Source organism: Suillus plorans (genome assembly GCF_016647745.1).
Source record: "Suillus plorans strain S12 chromosome Unknown HD556scaffold_5, whole genome shotgun sequence".
Classification (NCBI taxonomy): Eukaryota; Fungi; Basidiomycota; class Agaricomycetes; order Boletales; family Suillaceae; genus Suillus; species Suillus plorans.
In genome coordinates, this window is record NW_024537389.1 from 234,561 (window position 1) to 254,763 (window position 20,203).

General features: G+C 48.2%; 9 protein-coding genes across 9 annotated transcripts; 3 read left to right on the forward strand and 6 right to left on the reverse strand.

Moving 5' to 3' along the window:
• Positions 1-296: 296 nt before the first annotated feature.
• On the forward strand, positions 297-1,613 carry HD556DRAFT_1429502 (uncharacterized protein; the record flags this gene model as incomplete). The annotated part of the gene is made up of 3 exons (XM_041304816.1): positions 297-468; positions 501-1,024; positions 1,554-1,613. 3 exons carry the CDS (start codon positions 297-299, stop codon positions 1,611-1,613), a joined length of 756 nt encoding a protein of 251 aa, XP_041165591.1.
• HD556DRAFT_1489209 (uncharacterized protein) lies at positions 1,464-4,110 on the reverse strand. Its single transcript, XM_041308775.1, has 8 exons — positions 3,523-4,110; positions 3,232-3,471; positions 2,905-3,176; positions 2,747-2,856; positions 2,569-2,696; positions 2,332-2,519; positions 2,071-2,285; positions 1,464-2,020 (listed from the first exon to the last, which is right to left on the reverse strand). Exons 1-8 carry the CDS (start codon positions 4,054-4,056, stop codon positions 1,878-1,880), a joined length of 1,830 nt encoding a protein of 609 aa, XP_041165592.1. The 5' UTR covers positions 4,057-4,110; the 3' UTR covers positions 1,464-1,877.
• Positions 3,938-4,956, reverse strand: HD556DRAFT_706905 (uncharacterized protein). Its single transcript, XM_041311363.1, has 4 exons — positions 4,516-4,956; positions 4,352-4,456; positions 4,171-4,283; positions 3,938-4,119 (listed from the first exon to the last, which is right to left on the reverse strand). The coding sequence occupies exons 1-3, from the start codon at positions 4,882-4,884 to the stop codon at positions 4,212-4,214; spliced, it is 546 nt and encodes a 181-aa protein (XP_041165593.1). The 5' UTR covers positions 4,885-4,956; the 3' UTR covers positions 3,938-4,119; positions 4,171-4,211.
• A 53-nt stretch (positions 4,957-5,009) lies between these two features.
• HD556DRAFT_707046 (uncharacterized protein) lies at positions 5,010-6,995 on the forward strand. The gene is made up of 3 exons (XM_041311364.1): positions 5,010-5,199; positions 5,255-6,870; positions 6,928-6,995. Exons 1-2 carry the CDS (start codon positions 5,116-5,118, stop codon positions 6,830-6,832), a joined length of 1,662 nt encoding a protein of 553 aa, XP_041165594.1. The 5' UTR covers positions 5,010-5,115; the 3' UTR covers positions 6,833-6,870; positions 6,928-6,995.
• A 459-nt stretch (positions 6,996-7,454) lies between these two features.
• HD556DRAFT_1489224 (ARM repeat-containing protein) lies at positions 7,455-11,802 on the reverse strand (the record flags this gene model as incomplete). The annotated part of the gene is made up of 19 exons (XM_041308776.1): positions 7,455-7,507; positions 7,558-7,699; positions 7,757-8,059; positions 8,122-8,222; positions 8,278-8,371; positions 8,421-8,486; positions 8,541-8,698; positions 8,747-9,188; positions 9,239-9,319; positions 9,371-9,556; positions 9,610-9,681; positions 9,733-9,843; positions 9,893-10,094; positions 10,152-10,547; positions 10,603-10,730; positions 10,793-11,077; positions 11,127-11,387; positions 11,441-11,646; positions 11,709-11,802. 19 exons carry the CDS (start codon positions 11,800-11,802, stop codon positions 7,455-7,457), a joined length of 3,381 nt encoding a protein of 1,126 aa, XP_041165595.1.
• A 942-nt stretch (positions 11,803-12,744) lies between these two features.
• On the reverse strand, positions 12,745-13,516 carry HD556DRAFT_1227571 (RNA recognition motif 2-domain-containing protein; the record flags this gene model as incomplete). Its single annotated transcript, XM_041297169.1, has 4 exons — positions 12,745-13,114; positions 13,166-13,216; positions 13,266-13,350; positions 13,405-13,516. 4 exons carry the CDS (start codon positions 13,514-13,516, stop codon positions 12,745-12,747), a joined length of 618 nt encoding a protein of 205 aa, XP_041165596.1.
• Positions 13,517-14,344: 828 nt separating this feature from the next.
• Positions 14,345-16,050, reverse strand: HD556DRAFT_707562 (uncharacterized protein). Its single transcript, XM_041311365.1, has 4 exons — positions 15,777-16,050; positions 15,404-15,713; positions 15,021-15,356; positions 14,345-14,964 (listed from the first exon to the last, which is right to left on the reverse strand). The coding sequence occupies exons 1-4, from the start codon at positions 15,857-15,859 to the stop codon at positions 14,614-14,616; spliced, it is 1,080 nt and encodes a 359-aa protein (XP_041165597.1). The 5' UTR covers positions 15,860-16,050; the 3' UTR covers positions 14,345-14,613.
• A 2,440-nt stretch (positions 16,051-18,490) lies between these two features.
• On the forward strand, positions 18,491-18,985 carry HD556DRAFT_1227426 (uncharacterized protein; the record flags this gene model as incomplete). Its single annotated transcript, XM_041297162.1, has 3 exons — positions 18,491-18,538; positions 18,591-18,730; positions 18,784-18,985. The coding sequence occupies 3 exons, from the start codon at positions 18,491-18,493 to the stop codon at positions 18,983-18,985; spliced, it is 390 nt and encodes a 129-aa protein (XP_041165598.1).
• A 100-nt stretch (positions 18,986-19,085) lies between these two features.
• HD556DRAFT_1437768 (HAD-like domain-containing protein) lies at positions 19,086-20,107 on the reverse strand (the record flags this gene model as incomplete). Its single annotated transcript, XM_041305749.1, has 6 exons — positions 19,086-19,251; positions 19,299-19,473; positions 19,523-19,585; positions 19,653-19,748; positions 19,799-19,912; positions 19,966-20,107. 6 exons carry the CDS (start codon positions 20,105-20,107, stop codon positions 19,086-19,088), a joined length of 756 nt encoding a protein of 251 aa, XP_041165599.1.
• Positions 20,108-20,203: the final 96 nt, after the last annotated feature.

A 20,203-nucleotide genomic window follows, 5' to 3' on the forward strand; every position in this document is an offset into this window, starting at 1 on the left:
TTCATAACCAACTTCCCCGGATTCCTGCTCGAGGACCTACACCGCTTCCGCTATGGACACCTAGGAAGGCTGCGGATTTTGTTGTCCCTGTACTGCTGCGTGAGCGTTACCTTCCTCTCTTTCAAAATGCATAGTGCCTTGCGAGGTGCTGTTGCAGCTGGCCACCCACACATAGGTCATAGCCCAAGTACGTTGCTAAGGATATTGGAATACTCGTTTTCTAAGATGCAGACGTGCCAGACTCGGACACATTGTACCGTGTTTCCCCTCTCTCAAATGTATCGGTTCAGCAGCGAATGTCCATCGCGTTTCCCAATACGTCCCCTGGTCATCTGGAGACCTTCATCCTGGCTACTCATTCGTCAGTGGACAGTGGCCTCACCGCTTGCCTGTGGACTGAAGAGGACAGGCTGCACGACACCATTAGCACACTCACGGCCTGGTCGGGTGATTTGGACTCGGTCTTTTGTTATGGAGCGCCATCGTTTACGGTTTTACAGGTCCTATGTCTCTGGTCGTCGTGACGTCGGCTCCAACGGACCATCTAACCATACTGAAAAGGTTTCCAGAGCTTATGAGCCTCTCTGATACGCACGCCTCATTCGGTCTGTCGTTGCACGTACTCCAAGTTTCATCTTCTTTCGGAGGATCTGCCAATGCCTATTTAAACGTTGCTCGTCTCTTGGCGCCTACTGATCGAGTTGTCCTGTTCCCGGATGGTTTGCCTTTGCACCTCTCGAGTAATTTGTATAGCTCCATCATTCGGTCAACGTCTCCGCAGCCTCTTGTACTAGGCAACAATAGCCGTAGGACATATCCATTCGCCCCGATGTCCCCTGTTGTTCTTCATAAGGACTATCCTATATGGTGTACCGAGCGTTTCTCTCTTTTCCAATCTCGATCACTCGACTGGGAAGACTGTCTCTGGCAACTGTGGCTTGAAAGTGCTGGTGAGGTCAAGTCTACGGCGGTGGATAGCTGGCCAGTGGTGGAAACCGGCAAATACAACAACTCCGCCTTATCCGTACGTTGCACGACTTAGACACCTGGCTCCCTCGCTTGTGTCTTATGAATTACGATTACTTCAGGCAAAGTTAAGACGACGTTGGACTGTCAAATATCGTGCAGAAGCCTGTGCTCTTGCTATGAAACGAGCGCAGATATTAGAAGCAACCAGTTATGCAGACAAGAAGGCGTTCCAATGGCGCAAGAAATTTTGTCACGAGGTGAGGTCTTGATTTCCTCGAACCATGGTCTGGAATCGGTTGCTGAAAAGTTCAAGTCTCTGGGTACTTCCCCGGCAAACGCTGCTGCCTAATCAACGGACTTGAAGGCTATTTCAGGTTTATGTTTTAATTGACGATGCATTAGTATATGATACTTGGGAATGTTAGACAGACATCAAAGTTTATGTCATCCAATCACTGTAACACGCAAAAAGATACCTGTGCAAAGGTCATTCGGGGTGAGCTGCAAACCGAGCGGTGCATATTCGTCCGGAAGTGATCCTCAGTCTCGGTATCCGATCTGCCTCGTTGAACTCTTATTCAAAGTTGATCAAAGTATTACCAAAGTTCATTTCTACACTCGTGTGGCCAGTTGGTCTAGTATAAGTAACATTAATGCACACCCACTGTCCCACGACAAAAACGCGTCAATTACATAAAAGTTTTGGTTTTAATGTAGGCAAACAGTAACCAACGTGTTCGAGTAGAACCAAGGTGGCCAGGACACCTCCTCAGTTGAGATGAACCCTGCATCATTCGACACAACACAAAGCTGAAGGCATGGCCATAAACACCACTGCCCAACAAATCAACAGATACGCAGGTAGACATATATTGCAGGAAGATGACACAGCCTCTCACACTGATACACTAGATCATGTTGGCAGCAAGCCGTCGAGCCTCCACCTCTTCATCATCTTCCATTTCTTCATCTGGCCCCTCTTGGTATGTGGCCCATATAGCATCCATCTGTGGCGCATCCATCAACAACTCCAAAAGATCCTTTGCAAGCCCTGTGTCACTATTAGCTAGAAGTATGAACAATATGTAATTAACAGCATACCGGCAACTCTTTCCAAGTCCTGTTTGTCCTCCTCTTGCACCCACTCGGGCACATCAGCAAAACTGAGACGTCCCATGGTAACAACAAAAAGATGTACAAGACCGTTGTAGTGCCGTGGTGCGCGCTCTAGACGCTCTCGCAATCTAAGGGGAGTTTCGGCTTTAAACATCAAATGGTGCAAGAGAAAGGTCGTTTGGTTCATCCGTCGAATCACTCTGAATAGACAATATAAATGTGGCCAGTTTAAGGCAAATTCGTTACCTTGAAGTAGCCTGGGGGTCAGACTCCATTGCCTCGTCGCTTTGCCACACAGGTGCTGACAGCCCGTATAAATAAACAATGATCGAAGGTATCACGGATTGCGACTCGATGATAATCGTGTGAGCAGTTGGATGAGCCTCGGAGAGCATAGCAAAAAATGTCAGGATGTGTCGCTTGATCCCATCGGCCTGTCACGGTGTAAGTAGGGTCAGATAAGGATTATGCTACCGTATGTACCTCGTTGCTCGTTCTACTGGAATCGATCAAGAGGGAGCACATTCGCTCGACATGAGGGAGCCGAGTATAGTCTTGTGATTGCCCCTCGGTGTCAGGAAATGATAAAAGGGGTTGGAAAAGGACGGGTCCTAAACGTGATTTGAAAAAGGGAGGATTATGGTAGGAAGGTCATGCTCACGAGTTGAGAACTGAGAAAGCATGCGTGTACTTTGAAAAAGAAACCAAATCGGGCGAGAGGAATCCAAGAGTATCGATAGTACAGAAGGGCAACGAGGTACGAAGGCTAGCCTATAGCGTTCGTCAGCCATGATTGACTATGGAATGCGACATCTTCACATATTTTCCAAGTCACTAGGAGTATTCCAACACAAGGCTTCCAGTAGTGCGAGTGACTCCTTGGCAAGTAGACCTAGTTCCGATTTCTCGGTATCGTGAATTACTAGTTTACTGATGTGGTCCTGAATAACAGAACATATCACGGCGAGAATGCGAGGAACTCTATCTTCTGCAGGGTCCGTGGCTTTATACACCAAGAGATATGGATGAGGTGCTGGAAGGGTGTACGTTATTTGAGTCAGCTGGCTAAAAAGGGCAGCTAAAGACGTTATCTGCAGGAGACATCCATGATTCATGAATAGATCACAATACATATGAAACACATACATGATTAGAGGCGGCTAGTATATCTGCCATTTCTATTAGAGCGCCACAAATCGCTTGGGCTGCGAATTCCCAAGCTTGATGCTCCTGAGTGGGTACATTGGCGAGAACGTCCAGTATACGAGAACATGCGGAAGTATATGCATCCGATTTGGGTCCGATTGGTAGTGAAACTCCCAACAAGGCATGAAATGTAGTCATCCTGCAAGTCGGTTGCATGTGCATTAGGACAAGCCGATGCAACTATTCTGGTTGTTACATAAAGCCGGGGCACAATGGGTGGCACAAACTTACATCCAAAATCCACCTGTGAGGATCCACCTCTTCGGATTCCTCGTCCACAGTGACATGAATCTGTTGATCCTGAGCTCCGTCGGTCATCTCAACGTCATCCTGCGAATAGAAGTTTGTATCCACATTAGAGTCGGCCATGAAGACGTCCCCTTGCGCCGCCGCGCTAGAACCATCATCCCGAGCCGCCTGGAACAAATTCGTCTGCGTGCCTTCAAAATGAAACGACGCTGGCGGAGGACCACTGTCGAATTGCACTTGTGACGGACCCTTTTGGTTTGAGTCAGTTGCCTTGCCTTTGCCTTTGCTGAAATCTGTCACCCGCGACTTTGTAGGGGTTGTAGAGAGTTGGAATCCAGATGGTAGATTTCGGGTGTCAACCACTGGTTTCCTCGTACGCTCATTATTTACAATTTCGCCAAAGCGAGGTCGGGTAGGGCTCTCCTGTATGATTCTCGAAGGGCCTGCCACAGCTCCGCTTTCATCCCACCTTTGCATCTGCAAAGATAAAGGTACGGGCGTCGCAAGAGGTGCCATTGGGGCTTTCTTGGAGCGCGCAGACCATGGAGACTTTCGGGTAGATGTCTCTATTTCGTGTTGCTATCAAATACAGCCTTAGCTTGTAGGGGAGCAGATAAAACTCATCCATACCTTGAAAGTAAACAATGTCTTCAGGCGTTCTGCCTCCTCTTTCATTTCTTTTTGCATCTGCGTTTGTTTGGCCTCCGACTCCTCCTTGGCCGCCCTGAGCTTCGCTGTTTGCGCTGCATGGTCTTGAGCTATCTAATCAGGCTTTCAGTTGTCCTCAGGCGACTGATTGATAGTGAGTTACCTTCTCGATATTTTTCCTTAGTATGACAACTTCCCCTTCTTTGGCGAGTTTAGCAGAAAGCGTGTGTCGCAACTCTTCCTGCAGCCTCACTTTCTCTTTGTGAAGCTAGGCATGTATTATTGTTACCACATCCATTACTCATTTAGAAATGCAAGGCATCAAACCTCGTTCTTTTGCTTTCGCAAGCAAGCCAGATGCCTTTCCAATGCTATAAGAGATGGGTTCACAATAGATGTAGCTTGAGGGGCCGATATGATAGACTGTTGCGGCAGTTCAACTTTGTACGTGTCGTCATCGCACAGCGTGATGTCCGGTAAATTTTCGGTATCATCAGGAGAGCGACTGAAAGCACTGAAATCCTGCGGAGGACCTGTGTCCAGTTTTTGCCGCTTCGCTGGGGGTGGCAGGTCCTCTACGTCGGGCTCATCAACACGTCTGGACTCCTCAAACCTGGACTCCTCCTTGTCAAGGATGGCCAGCGTTTGATCATCCAAGACGAAGTCATCGGGGAAGTCTTCATCGGAGTCGAACATGAATAACGGACTCTGGACCTTGTCCTCGTCCTCATCGAGTGGACGCGTCGTACTAAAGGTGAGAAAGAGTTGCCATTTCAAGTGACACATCACCAAACAGACGCGTCGGACGCGTTTGGCGACGCGCTCTTGACTCTCACTGCAAATAACTGCACGGTGCACCACAGACCCCATTGATTATCATCTCCTAGTTACAGAGCTTGTTTGACTGCCACCTGTCGTAATACAGACATGTCTTGGAAAGCAAGCTTTCAGCAGGGTGTTTTTAATTTCAGGAGAAATAAACATTCTGAAGCCCTTGTGCTCTTCGATGAAGTATGTCTTTCAATCGCATCCTCTGCCCAGTTGGCCATACTAATCCAGAGTGAAGGCCATTTCACTCGGCTGTGATTCCTTCATTGTTTATGACTCTCGTGCGGCCCTGCATGAAAAGCTCGGGAACAATAAAGCTGCTCTCCTGGACGCGAAGAAAGTTGTGGATACTGCTCCAGATCGTTGGCAAGGCTATGCTCGCTCAGCACGTCTATTTCATGCGCTTAACAAGGACGAGGTGGCCATCAAAATGATTGACCTTGCTCTCGAGCGTATCAAATCAGACGATGCACAGCGCCATCAGGAACTCAATGCACTGAAGTCACAAGCAACCAATGCCTTGAAGGCTGCTGACGAAAGAAGGCGAGCGCGCATTGCAAAGACAGCATATTACATCGGCAAGCTACCTGTAGAAATCTTTGCAGAGATCCTTGGCCTCGTGGTTGCTACAGACCATGCACAGATTCTCAAGCTGTCACATGTCTGCAAACATTGGCGCGGCATAGCTATTAAGACTCCTTCACTTTGGCAGACACTGGTGGTTTCGAAGAACCGTCCCACTAGAAAGGTACGATTATGGATGGAACGAGCTCGGACACGCATATCGGATCTCTCTTTTCACCATAATATATCGGAGATGGACTGGCCATCCATCCTCTCAGAACTCTCGTCATTGTCTTGGTGTGTCCTTCGTTCTCTCGCAGCACCTGGAAGCTTGTTCTCCCGACTCTACGATCTGCTCCACCGATTATCCAAGACAGAAGTCATTTCGCGTCTCGAACATCTAGATGTCACAGGGTGTCCGGGTTTTGAGAGATTCTTGCCAGACTTTGAAGCCTCTCACCTAGATACCCTGAAAGTTGCCAACTTTACCCCTTCAATGGGCGGGCTATGGAGTCGGGTGCGTCAGCTCAGAACCATGACTGTCGAGGCAGGATGGATAGAGATACTCCCGGCCCTGACGGCCAATCAGTCACTGGAGAATCTTGTGCTCTCTGATTTGGTCCCAATCCCAATGCAGTCAGGTGGCGATGACTGCGTGGAACTTTCCGACCTCCAATGCTTAAAACTCTTCAACATTGCATCAGTCTCTATGATTACTCGCGTCATCGTCGCACCTAATTTGCAAGTCCTGCACTTGTTCAGCATTAGCCATTCGTCTGACGTGCTAGAATTTGCGCACGCCGATTCTCTTCGGGCTTTGAGGGAGCTCCGGATTGGAAGCTGCACTACTACCGCCAGGTCGCTGAATGTCATCATTGCTGGAGCGCCTTTATTGGAAACCCTCCAAATATCAGGCATACAGGGGGTCGTTAATGAAGTACTCGACTTCATTTGCGGTACACATCCGAACGATCAGCATCAAGACGTGTGCACCTTCTTGAGACATGTCGACCTCTCTAGCTGTGGTGATCTACTCACCAGAAATGCTTATTCCCTTGTCAAGACCCGCCTGCGCACTGATCAGCCCGCTGCTGAAGGTGGGGGTCAGCCTGGGTGCAGGGCCGAAATCGAGTCCTTGCGATTAGATGGTTGCCCTCTTATCGAAGCAGAGATGCTACCATGGTTCAGAGGAAAAGTGAAAGTGTTTAGCTGCGTGTATATGACGAAAAAAGAAGGCAAACAAAGGCGTTGATGAGCTGAGTCGAGCCTGCACCGGTGCCAAAATTTAAGGTGACTTCATTTACTTTGAAACAAGAAACTACTTTAGATACTAATGATAGTCTGCAGCTACCTTGAAACCCATTTCAAGGCTCGAGAAGAGATACAAGCAATCCTCTTGGGGTTGAAGCACGCAGTGGGCGCAATGAAGTATGTGTATCGTGTATTTACCGCGAAAGTATACACTGGGGATCAGGTTAGAGTTTATAATGCTTTTCAAGGATCAAGTACATAGACTGAACATTAAACATTTGACTGCATTGAAACATACGCGAAATCTAACTCCGTAATACTAACGAATGTCGGATAATAAATTATAGAAACTAAACAGAAAAACAAAAGGTGTGTAGCAAGAAACGCGGCTACTATGTGGTTTCAGCCAATGTAATGAGGCTTACAGATGGTAGCCACGGGCTGAGCGAACAGCCAAGGGAATCATCAGGTCAGCCCCACAATGCATGCGAGAATGACTGGGCCGAATGCCACTGAGGCGGTATGAAACTCGTTCACGAACTGTCGCTACGTAAGAGCGCCGCCGTCGATGCATCGATCTAGGCTATGGATGAGGTTTGATGCGACAAACGATGTAGTTAGTGCTATCCGATATAGCGGATCTTGATTGCACCAGCCCTGTTGCGCACTTCGAGAGCTAAACCACGCGTTAACGTTTGTGCAATATTTGTATCCCGTGGATCGAACCTTTCATTTCTTCTGCTTCCTCTCTCTGCTCGTAGTCCAGGACCAAACGTTTGAGATGTTGCTGCTCTACCTTGTCTTGAAGTTGTGCAGATCGCGTGTGTACGGCGAGCGCCGATTCGGCTGGTACAAGAAGATGGCGACCCTGACATTCCATCGTCGGTGAGGACAGAATAGTCAAGCTCAAGACAGAGATGCGCACCTGCTGCTTACTGCCACGTTTAGTAATGACAGTGAACTGCATCACGGCGTCACCGTCTGGCTTGTTGTCGCCGCCAGCATCGACATCACCTTCGTCAGCCCGTTTCTTGCGCAAATTAGGGGCGAGAACGGCAGAATCCCACCAAGCTGTCTTCTTGTCAACCTTTCTAGACTCGGCTGAAGAATCTGTGATAATCTTAGCAAGCTCTTTCTCGAATTCGGCTTCAGCTTCCTCAGATGGTCCGAGATGTTCTTGTGTGGATAGGACGATAACAGGGTCAGGTGACGCTGTTCGATCTTCATTCTAGGAGGCACGGTCAAATCTTGGTTATTGCACAGATAGGATTCAGCCAAGCTATCGCTTACCGAAGATTCCTGACCAGTCGTATCATCATCGTCTTCGTCTTGTTGTTGAGGCCGTTCGCCTTCTTCGTCGCTGTCTTCGCCACTATCCTCACCGGTTGATACTTATTTCGAAGTGTGAGTTGAGTGCCCACCACAAAAAGTGACAAACAAACGTACAACCAGCGTTCTGCAAAGCAGCATTGAACATATCATCGACAGCTACAGCGGCTTCTTCTATTGTATTATACATCGTCATCTTGGGCCGGATAGCCTGCAAGCAAATTGAGATCAGGTGTGCTGTTCGAAGCAGACTCACTCACCTCGATCGAATCAGAGAGCATAAAGTCAACGTCCATGGGCAGATCTTCCTTGCATAAGACATAGTACTGCAAAGCCATGGTGTAAGCATCGACGCAGACGAGATGTCTAGCAACTTTTACCTGGAAGAAAACAAGGAAATTATCAAGCTTCCGCTTCTGAGTCCCTCGGTCGAAGCACATGCCAACAGTGTCGAGCAGGACGCAAACGAGACGAACGCGGAAAAAATCGTTAGGCATATCCAGTGGGCAAGGCTGACGGGGCAATGGATGTCCTTCAGCTGTGAAAAGGAGTTAGTTGAGGCATGCAAGTTGTGTCATGCACTGACGATGTCCGAATGTGACCAGCGACCACAATGTATCAAACACTAGGATCGACCCCAACAACCGGTAGATATAGAGTTCACCCAGATATTTTATGGCAGCCACACGGCGTTGGTTCGTGCTATAGACGTTCTGTTCCAAGCCTCTTCGAATGTCTTCAAGAACCTGGTCCACAACCGATATCGCGAAAGCAGGGTGATAACGTTGGAGGTCGTATGTCAGCATGGCCAACAAATTGACGTTGCTATATTTGATTTTCCAAGGTTTGGTGAAAACTTTATGCAGAGCGCGTTGAACAATTGGATCATCCCAATCAAGCTTGCGAAGGAGCTTAAGGACCTTATCAATGGTCTTTTTAGCTAGAACGTCATATATAAGATGGCGGATAAAAAGTTCCAAAGGAGTGCGCTCCTTCTGTTGTCTCGGCGTTCGTTCAGGTGGGTTACACTACATCATTTGTGTGAGTAAGGTTGATCGGCCAAGTGCAACGCACTGACCTGATAATATGCGTTTTCAAGTAGAAGGATTTGTCTTTGATCAAAGTGTTGCATGCTCTGCTTACGCCTCATGAGCTCAAGCTGCAACAAGAACATTTAGCGACTGTCAGCCTGTATGCATTGTAAACTGACCATAGTACCAAATCTCTCCCTAGTCTCGTCACTGCGCAATAAAAAGCGACCGCACCCTTCAAGGAGAATCGAGATGTTTTCGACGTTCGTTCCAGAAAAATCGTCCAAGCATACTTTGAACATGTGGAGGACAAGATGAGAAGGCACGACGCGAAACTTCGTCAAGCTGGACAAATATAAGATATTCTTTCCATCTTAATTAGCATAGGGGGGATAATGCGAGCAGATCATTGGTTTACCTTCAAGCGAACCTCTGCAAGCTCTTTCACCACATTTTTCTTTCGTTGCAAATAGCGGAATTCTTCATCCAGCTTGAAAAGTAGCTGTGACGTAGGACCTTATCGAGCTGAGATAAAGCTCACCAGTGCCACAAGCTCGGCACCAATGTCCGGCATATATCTGTTCAAAGTTGCTACAAACCTTGCATAATGAGGAAGTAAGTCGGTCCGATTCTTTGGCACAGCACCCAAGAACTACGGAACTATCAGTCAATCCGTACTGGGAACAGGCCTGACTGCTGACCTTTATAAGTCTCTTCCTAGCCGCCTTGGAGTTCAAAAACGCGAAATCGATTGCAGCTTGGTCAATCATGCTACGATTTGTTGCATCGGGGAGGCGTGCAAGTAAAGCAGTAAGTAGCTGCGATGGTCCCTGAGGGGCGAGTTGAGGAGACAACGGGGGACTTGAGGCCTTAGTCGGGGACGTCGGTGTCGGTGTGATTGTACTAAACAGTATAAGTGACCCTGCAATCTTGAATTGACTAATAGATAGACAGACACACCCATCGGGTTCTTCCTCGCGCATCTCAACTTCGGTGGTACCGTCGTTTCTTCCATTTACTCGATCACCGTCCAGTTTCAGGCCCTCCAATTCCTCTTCTAGTTTCTTTGCTTCAGCATCTGCTTTCTCCTTCTCCACCTTTTCTCTCTCTTCTGCGATCTCCTGATCTTCTTTCTCGTCGCTCTCAATGCCCAAAACTGACTTTGGCACGAAGTCCTTTAGGTCCTGGATGTCCTCAAAGAAGCGACGCTCTTCCTCGTCCTCCCATTTACCCCCAGAATTCGCGAGAGGATCTTCATCATCGCCCGAGACGGCATTTCCTCCAATTTGGATGGAATCCGACTTCTGGGACGCGGTGGGCAATGACGGCATAGGCAGGTACAGCAGTTCCGAGAGTCTGAGAACAGATACATCAACTGTTGTAACCGCTGGAAGATTAGTTCCAAACCGACGTTTGGCAGCTTGCAAGTAGTTTCTCGTAGCCTTTTGTCATCTTCTCATACGCTTGTTGCCTATCCTCAAAGATCTCCCCAGACCGGATATATGCTTCATGATTCCTACGATCTTGATCTTGCAGGCGCTGCAAAAATAGAAGATTATTTTTTCTGGAGAAAACCTGCATATATTTATATAGATACATACCTTGTGCTCTATGGTGAGTTTCTTGGAAACGCTGTCAAAATAACCTTCGCACATGCGCTTGAATCGATCCCGAATTTCTTGTTCTACAAGTTCCTCGTCCTCATGCAAGAGCGTCGGAAATTCTCCTTGGGTGGCGTTCGTAGTTGTTGAAGACAAGGTTCCAGGTTCTGTTTCAGCGGATATCTGCTTGCTCTGAGGAGGCGTCAGGCCCAAATATGGTCTCGAGTATGACTTCAGAAATATGGAGAGAAGGGGTAGAGATGACAAGGTTGGATCGTTAGACAGCTTGACAGTTATCAGTTATGCCCTAAGCAGTAATTCATATAGAACCTACCAATTCCCTCAATACTTTCATTATCCATTCACCGCCACTTCGTCTCTGTCCATCAGTAATGATTCCGACTAATGCGAGCTCAGAACAGACACGGAGAAGGGGACGCTGTCGAGAAACTCGCGCAGAATCCTCCTTCTCCCGCTGTTCAGGAGGTAACGCAGAGAGAGCTGCACGAGACGGGGCAGCAAGTGCGGTAGACAATGATGAAATGAAAGGAGTAGTAAATGCTGCGGGAAAGCGTCTGTGGAGAGCTGAAATAACCTAAAATTGTTGAGCGGTCAATGTATGCGGCGCCCATGGAAGTTGCTTCTCACCTCAACAGCACTCCAAATATCCTTCTCCGTTTTGCATCTCATGATTCCTTCTAGTGCGGCCCCAGCTATCTCGTCGATGTACTTTTCCAGCGACAACGAGTCTATGTCCTTGAGGATTTGGTCACGATGATCAGCACCAAGAGACAGGCGCATGCGCTTGATCAAACCAGTGTGGCGCTTCAAGGTGGAGTCCAGCCTAGACAACTCTACTGTTGTTCATAAAATCATAATTAGATGCTTCCGGGTATGAACGATCTCCATGACTCACCTTGGATGTCCATGGCAGCGTTCAGCTCCCTAAGCTTTACACGTTTAGCATGGCGTGCCTTCTCTTCGTCGACTCTAAGGAGTGCTGAATCCATTACTTATCAATAATACACTGTAAGGGCGAACAGAGTACAGCACTGAAGTCTAAGCGGAAGCAGCAACGAACTCCTGATTGCCTTTTGAGGACTGAGTACTTTCTCATTGGCTGGTTATGCTTACCAGGCTACATGCAGGCTCACCGAGAGTGTCTTTCACCTACGTCTTAGGCAACAGCGGCCATCAATGTGCTAATAACCCTCTAGTACTGTAATAATGCCCAAAGAACGTTATGGAGGGGTCAGCTTCTTTTATTGTAGCCTCGAACGAATTGTACGGAGGCCTAATAATAAGGTCATGCTGCGGCGGTACTTCTAATAAAGGTCGCATTCTAGCGGCGGCCGCAGGCTGAAGCGCTGACGCTCAGGGACCAACGAACTTACATCGTGATGATGCTCAAAAAATCACTAGTGCCAAATTTTTGACTAGAAGCGTCCGCCCCTCGGACCAGTGGAGCACATGTCACCAACCTTCGTTACGCCGACACTAGGTCATGAAACGCGATCAGATTGAATTTCACCCTCATTCACCCCCACTTCCATGTAAACAGTTGGCAATCACGATACATGTCATTGGAGACTCTGAATCAACAGCTATGTGATGAAAGCAACGTGAAATACAATGCAACGAAAACAACAGTGACTGCCGGCATAAATAGTACATTATAGGAAAAGGCTATGAACGAGACCTGAGAGAGGGGGGGTGGAATAAATGACGCACAGGGGAAACAACAAATAGCGTTAAAGCATAAAATAACTCGGGGAATATCGGTATGACACGTAATGCGTGGATGGGATCGCATGATGGATGTGTCGGAACGACGTGAAAAGATAACGTACGACATGACTCTGACGCGCGCCCCGGTCTCCCAACAAGGGCTACCGGCCACCTCTAATGGGGGCGTGAAGGCCTTTGAAGGCAGATAACAGCCTGTCGCGGTCTCAGCCAGACCGCGTGGCATCCTCAGCCTCAGCTCCGACAAGGGAGGGAAAAGAAACACTGTCAGTGCCACGTCGACGTCGTCTGTCCTCACCAGAAACACGAGTTGGTGGGTGTCGCGAGACAGGATTACCAATGTTTCCGGTATTGAGATACCTATAGTGACCTGCGCCGGTGCTGACACCAGGAGGGTACAACGTGCCACGATTGTACGAGCTGCGCTCCTTCCTCCGGATATGTGTAGGCTTTGGGAACTCCTCCGAAAGTCCCTGATTCGGCCCGGGATCGGAGAAGAATATCTTTGGACGCCATTCCTCACGTTCATCCATGATGCAGGAGTTCTTAAATTTCTCCACGAGGGCTTCCTTTCCCCTATCATAGGGCTCGACTTAGTAGTGTCAAAGAAAGCGGAGCGAGACGTACTGATAGTTGGCATAGCTCATCTGAAGTACCTTCTCACTGGAGTATATGTTCCTAATGATAAGGTCAGCAAATGTCATTCGCCGCATGGTACACATCTTACCACTTCTCATTTAGACGCGCCTTCGCGAAACGTAACAAATCCTGCACCGATATGAAATTGACGAAGGCGTAACCAACGTTGCACCCTGCACTCACTGTATCAGTATCCGCTGAAACTGTTAAAACCGCAAACACCATACCGTTCTGGAAATCCATCCTCAGGTACAGAAAATCGATTCTCCGAGGACATACTTTGTTAATGTACGTGATAAGTTCCTTGTCTGTCATTTTGTTCGGAATATTTTTAACCATCACGGTGGTCCGCGTATCGACACCGTGCTCGATTTTTGTGATGTCCAATTGATTGCCCTCGGGCGGAGCGCGAGATGAGGAATGGGTCAGTGGTGGCGGGCGCGTGACAACAGCACCTGGCTGAAGCGGAGCAGAAGATGCAGTATATGGGAAGGGATATTCCGCTACCGGGTGCGATGGCTGCGGATAATAAGGCGAGGATGTGTACATGGTCCATGGTTCTAGAACACCGTGCGACTGGAAGGTCACCCAACCACCGCTCATGGCATCCCAATATACGGGTGGAGCCGACATGGGAGATTGGGGAGGAGCAGGATGCATCGCCATAGTGATAGGGTTTGGGACCGGTGGTGATGTTACCCAAGGTGGCTGGTTCATGTCGAATTGAGCACCATGATAATACTCCGTCGCATAATATGTCGCTAGATGTGGTGCCGTGCCCGTCGCTGCTACAGTTAAGCCGGCAGTATCACCGACTTCTTGCTCGTGATCATACATGCTATGCTTCCGGTGATCTGCATCAAATAACTTCTGATGAGAATGGCCGCGAGTAGAATCGAATAGGTGATTGGAACTGCGCCTGCCGTACTGTCCCTGAGGGGCGGAATTGTCAACGATGTTGATGTCAGTGGATTCACCGCGGCTGTGAGAGTGATGAACGGGGTGAATGTCGTGAGGTCCCGCAGTGGATCTCCTTCTGTCTTTTAACGCTTGACTACCAGCGATATTGTCACGGGAATCGAAAGCGGGTTGCTCACGCTCTGGATAATACCCACTTGCACCGACGTCATTCAAGACGGGAAACGGAATTGCAGTTGGGTTGGACGTGGCTTGTGACTGCGATAAATAAGTAGTCGCCGTGGGTGTCTTCGGCTCCGCGGTATGTTCGCTCCCGATTTCGCATTCTCTATTAAATGACGAAACTTCCTTCTGGGCTTCTGCGGAATGATCACGTAAGGATGCCTTGCTGAAAAGACGAAGTTTCATGCTATCCACAACACGTCCGTCCAGCTCTTCCCAAGCAGCATCCGCATCTCGGACGTCAAAATATTCCGCTTGGAAAATCTAGGTCATTTAACAGGTTAATGACTTGTCAATTACGGGAAGGGTGACGTCGGAAACTGAGTATCCGAAAGGGAAGCCCGTACGGTAGTAGGCCAAAAGTGCACGCTACGGGCTAATCGTAGCAAGTGGATAACGGAACACAGACAAGGATGGGCAAACGGTGAGAGACTTGCCTGAGTCGAGCTCTCGATATCTTCGTTAATGCAGTTGAAGGCCTTGACGTCCCCATATTTTTCCAATATACTCTTGATTTTGACCGGAATAGCAAAATGCCTCTGGGCTCGAGAAGCAGAAAAATCGGGAGTGGGTGAAGTATCATTGACAGATATGCAGAACGCGCCTTCTGTTTGTGTCATAAAAACGGGAGACAAGGTGCCCAAAAGCTTACCGCAAGCGTTATATTAGCAAACTACAGACATCAATGACAAGATGGCCTTACCTCTGCACAATGTCCAGTTTCTGCAAGACAGCACGTTAACGCCTCCTGCCAAGCAACACCAGTAGCTTGCGCACTCGAGATAGTTTTGCCATCATCTTGCATCCGTGTAGACGCCCTTGACTCGATGACGCGCTTGGCGCGTTCAGCATCGCGTACGTCATGGAATGCGACTATGAAATCTCGATTTTCCGGACTCCTGCGGAAAATGTTTTGGATCGGTTTTGGCGGAAAGCGGCGCGCGGAACGCGCCCTGGGGCTAGTGATGGTGGGAGATGAAAGACTCTTGAAATATTGAGCAATTACATCCTCGGATATATCACTGGGTGCATTTCCGATCTACATGAAACTTAGCATGGCTCTCAACCAATCTAAAAAGTCCTTACGATCAGAAACCTGCTGTGCTGATTGCTTTCGGGACCAGAATCAGCGAGGGTGAGACCCTTCAGATCTGCAATGGGAATGTTGAAATCTGTAGATTCATGATCGGTGCCATCGCTTTGAAGGGATGAAGATGGCGTGAGAGGTGGCGTGAGGTAATGACTTGTTGCTGTAGGCTTCCTGGAATAAGTCTTTGAACGACTGGTATCTTTGGTAGTAGGGGGCTGCGGGGGTATTGGAGAAGCCGAATTACGCAAGTTTGATGATTGCGGGGGAGCCACGTGGCGAGATGTAACCATCTCTCGCGGACTTGGTCTGTACCAAGGGGTGAGTGATATTGAAATAATGATGACCGGCTTAGGAAAGTTCTCGGCTCACCGTAAATTGGGAAGCGAAGGCGATGGCTGGAGTCGCGGGGGTCTAGTTGAGCACTCTCTTGTAGTGCGCTCGAAGAGAGACATGGTGGAGGTGGTGAGAAGGACTGGAAAGGTTGTTTTCGTGTGGAGATAGACGTTTATAAGAAATGTAAACGAGAAGCTGATTGAAAAGGAAGAATCGGAGAAAGGAGAACCTGAAAGGCGAAATTGATATAACGACTTGCTCAGATTGACGTACAGAGAATCATTATAAGACGTCGAAGGGAGAAGGCTCGTGGAGTCGCCGTGAAGGGCTCACGCGGGAGACAGTGATGGAGAAAAAAAGAAGGAAGCGCTTGACCAGACCTGGTCAAATCTTGTAGTCTCCACGGGGAATTGAAGCGCTGCAACGTTGCAAGCTTTGTATTTGAAGGAATAGCAAAAAAGAAATAACGAAAATCCGGAATGCAGGGTAAAGAGTTTCCAGGATGGCACAGCAAATGAGATGGGACAATCACCAAAAATTGCAAAACAGCCCTCTACGGGAGAAGGCGTCAATAAAGATCCTCCAACGACCGAAGATCACTTCTCTGTCAGGACAAGAAGAAGAAAAAAAAGATATCACAGACGATCCACTGCGGCGCATTTCCTTCTTAGATTTCAAAAAGCTTGATCATGATGAGCGCTTGTGCCATGTCGCTCCTCGAGCTCGATTTCGACAAAAATTTTGATTAGATCGCGTATTACATCTAAAAGTTTGGTGAACCGCGCGTGCTGAGTGAAAGAAAGTTTCAACTTCAAATCGTGAGACTTTTCATTAGGATCTCCGGTGGCCAAGCCACTTACGATATACCTCCGGAGACTTGGTTATTCCACTAGTAAACCCTCGAATCATAGATCAGGAAGGCGATCCTCTTCAAATCGGTACTTCCATCACCCCGAAAACCGAGTTTCAAGTTTGAGTCAGCAACCCCGCGGAAGACCACCGTATGCTTAGGCGACTATATCACGTTTCAAGCCGTGTTCTTGACGCCGCGTGGGGCAGCCTGCCTGCCTCACGACCCTGACTCCCACGAGATACTTTTTAAGCTTAATCAGGAGGCTTGTTGCTGAAGCGCTGGGGGACTGCACCATGAATTTGGAAACTCGCCGGCTACAGAGCTGCTCCAGAGCAACGTACAAGCACCACAAGTCATATCGGCCAGATGCGGACGTTCTTTTTCGACAGCGAGATCAAGATTTGAACGAATTTCCATCGGAGGCCAGCTTCGCGGCCGGTATCGTTGGTTAACGGTGTGATCCGAGACGTTGAAACCCTGTGCTCTACGTTCAATTTGGCCGTTCAGCCCTTTGTCCTCAAGGAAATATAGTGCTTGTTAGTGAGGCGGCACAAAATCGTACACGTACATCTGATCGTGGCCTCCTCAGTTCTTCGTGCTACCAAACGTTTAATGGCATTGTGTCTTGCGAGCCGAATCCTGATTTCGCTCTGAGCTTGTCTGAGCTCTTTCTGAGTTCAGAACATTTCACAAAACCAGACTGCTTAGCAACCGCGTTCATTAATCACTTGTCTTCCCATTTCTGTCAACTGTGAATGTGATTTTGTAAGGGCAACACACACTCCTCTAGTCGGACCAATACAAGGACGATCCACAGACGTTCCTTCGTTGAAGAGAATAACATGTGAGTTACTTCACCGTTGTTCATGGTCCGTGGACGATATCCTTTGTTATTTTACAGTGCTCTGACTGGTGTTGCCAAGGCCGCCCAAAGCTCCTGCAACTTCGTTTCATTGCACGCAACCCCTTCATCAACCAATGATTCCGCAGTCTATTGCACCCACTGCTACGTCGTGGGCGACGGGGTCCCTTAACTTACTCGCTCATCCCCGATTTTCCCAATCGGCATTGTCCTATCATTAATCTTCCATCTCTCGGGCGTAAATCAAATCAACGTATTCTAACGATATGCGGGATAGGTGGCGAACACCGATACGATTGCGTCAGTTCTACTGATTCGTGCGAGCTTCGCGATATCGAGTCATACTTGCACTTGTGCGTGTGTCGAGGTAAGCGGGGCATAGTACTTGTGCCTGAACGCATTGCATGAAACTCATACGTCAAACGATCTGCTCCTGACTTATGATACACCCTAGAATCTTACTAGTACGACCCGTGCGGTCGCATGTTCCGATAAGCCTTTGTCGCCAAATAGTAGCCGACGCTTCAAATCATCGATGCATCATTTTTGCATACCTGGGAGGGGTTTTTGATAAGGTTCGGTGACGGATCAGGATTCAGTTGCTGTTCCGACACGTACACGAAAGTTTCGAATCGTTGGATTGAGTACAACAAACTATCCATAATGGTATATATACCTTGTCAACTTCGCGAACAAGCTAGTACTAGCTCTGCTGCTGCTAGTGCATAGAGAATCCGAGAAGATGATCGGATCTTCGACTAGAAGTAGGACTTCTGGATGTTATTATGGTGCCGTCTCTCACGGATCTGAATCATCTACGTTGCGATCGTTCGAGAGTCTGATCAAATGACTCGGAAGTAAGACTTGTTCTCCTGTATGGTTTGCCCGGAAGACTCCAGGCTGACAACGTGGAAATATTTTACCACGGCAATTCTCTCTACGCCGCGTTTGACTTGGCAAAACGGTGAACAGTACAACCGCGCATCCTGAGATCGTACCTTTACCATTACCTAGGACTTGAACGACTACGTCAAGATGCCACTCTACCAAATGTTCTGCATCGCCAGTCATTTTAGGGAATACGTGAGTCGCATTCTACATTTCATGGAATTAGCATCTCATGACTATGAAATAGAAACACATAAAAGACCTGGTGACTATGTCTGCAATGCATGTGATGAACGAAGGCGGCGTAGTGCGAAATATCCAGTTCAACGGAACACAGACACTTCCTGAACGAATGCGGCGCCATAAACAGTATTACACCATCGGAGAGTAAGTCTCAAGTACTTTATGTTGAGCTCATGGTGACCTTGCCGTTTTACCAGTTATTGGACGATGCATTTTGACACTTCGCCTCGCACACTACGTACACTGGCTGGAATGATGCGCCGAGATCATCGTGTCATAAGGTGGACGATGTTGAAGTTGGGTGAGAAGGCAGAAAACGTGGTCACTTCACCTGAGCAGACGGTGGAACGCCATTTACCAGCATCACCGAGCAAAACCAACTCTCATTGGTCCTCGTGACGTATTTCTTTATATCTTATTCGCCTTCTGGTCTAGAACACTTTGTAGAGTCGATTTTGTGTTATTGAAGACTCCAACCCAGCCAACGGCGAGCAAGCTCTCAAGTGGTTTGCCGTTCTACCCACTTTACCACCCCCCACAGGTCGTTCACTACCTGTACACCTTGGAGATTTTCACCCTCCTCCTTGTGTTCACCATCACCTTCTGGACCGGCCCTGCGCAACAGCAGGGCATGCATTCCAGCAGCCCGAGCGCCATGATAATCACTAAAAGAAATCCGAAACAACGTGACTTTGTGAACATTAAGTCATACCTTTCAAGTTCATCTCCTACGTGAACACCGCCCTGCATTTCCATCGGGACTAACTCAGACCGCATGCTGAACGCAAGACGAAATATTTTGGCATTCGGTTTCTCTATTCCCACAGCCTCGCTGAGAAGGATCGAACCGAGATACGGAGCAATTTCAAGATCCCTCAACACAGATACTGCATGGCAAGTTAGCTAACGCGGAAATGAAACTTCCAGAAGACATACGCATACGCGTGTCCGTGTTGCTAATCAACGCTGTACGAATCTTCATTTGATGCAGTCGCCTCACTACGTAGCATGCAGAAGCATGGTCATGAGCACGAGTTGTCGAAGAGGGGCCCGATGATGTACATACGTACAGGGAGGGAGTCGTGGAAGAGTTTGTATCCCTGTCGAGAACTGAATCTTTCCATAAGACTGGGAACGATTTGCGGCAATGATGAGTCTACGGCTAGAAGGTGGTTATTAGACTTCCACAAGGACGTTGACTGGGCATAGAACCTTGTGGGTCGGCACCAGCTCCGATGGCTGTCCGCTTGATCACTTCAGACCACCATCCTTCAGCGCCAGAATCCCCCTGATACGTGGGGTTTTCTTTTTGTACCTGTGACAGCGCTGAGGGACCTGAGCCCAAGGACTTGTCTGGCAGAAGGTTATCGTTGACATACCAACTTTAAAAGACTGTTTGAGTAGCACTGGCTCAAGTACACCAAGATATGGTGCAAATGTCTGTGAATACTGGGTATAAATTGGTAACCTGGGCGTTACGAGCGTGTGCAATGCATCAAAGGTCACCAGCCTGATGGTCATCTTGCTATCGTAGTAGCATAAAGCAATTAATGAAATTTAGAGAAACAGAGTTGGCTTTTATATATGGGTGTACCAGTGTGGGATGTAGTGACCGAT

Coding starts and splice junctions, on each gene's coding strand:
- HD556DRAFT_706905 (XM_041311363.1), bottom strand. CDS start 4,884: ATGTTCGACTCCGATGAAGACTTCCCCGATGACTTCGTCTTGGATGAT. Junction 4,457..4,515: donor TGCGAAAGCAAAAGAACGAG/GTTTGATGCCTT, acceptor ATACATGCCTAG/CTTCACAAAGAGAAAGTGAG. Junction 4,284..4,351: donor TAAGGAAAAATATCGAGAAG/GTAACTCACTAT, acceptor AAGACCATGCAG/CGCAAACAGCGAAGCTCAGG.
- HD556DRAFT_707046 (XM_041311364.1), top strand. CDS start 5,116: ATGTCTTGGAAAGCAAGCTTTCAGCAGGGTGTTTTTAATTTCAGGAGA. Junction 5,200..5,254: donor CCCTTGTGCTCTTCGATGAA/GTATGTCTTTCA, acceptor TCCAGAGTGAAG/GCCATTTCACTCGGCTGTGA.
- HD556DRAFT_1489209 (XM_041308775.1), bottom strand. CDS start 4,056: ATGGCACCTCTTGCGACGCCCGTACCTTTATCTTTGCAGATGCAAAGG. Junction 2,857..2,904: donor CCTAGTGACTTGGAAAATAT/GTGAAGATGTCG, acceptor CGAACGCTATAG/GCTAGCCTTCGTACCTCGTT. Junction 2,520..2,568: donor CCAGTAGAACGAGCAACGAG/GTACATACGGTA, acceptor ACACCGTGACAG/GCCGATGGGATCAAGCGACA.
- HD556DRAFT_707562 (XM_041311365.1), bottom strand. CDS start 15,859: ATGTCTCTCTTCGAGCGCACTACAAGAGAGTGCTCAACTAGACCCCCG. Junction 15,357..15,403: donor AGCACAGCAGGTTTCTGATC/GTAAGGACTTTT, acceptor AGTTTCATGTAG/ATCGGAAATGCACCCAGTGA. Junction 14,965..15,020: donor AAACTGGACATTGTGCAGAG/GTAAGGCCATCT, acceptor GCTTGCGGTAAG/CTTTTGGGCACCTTGTCTCC.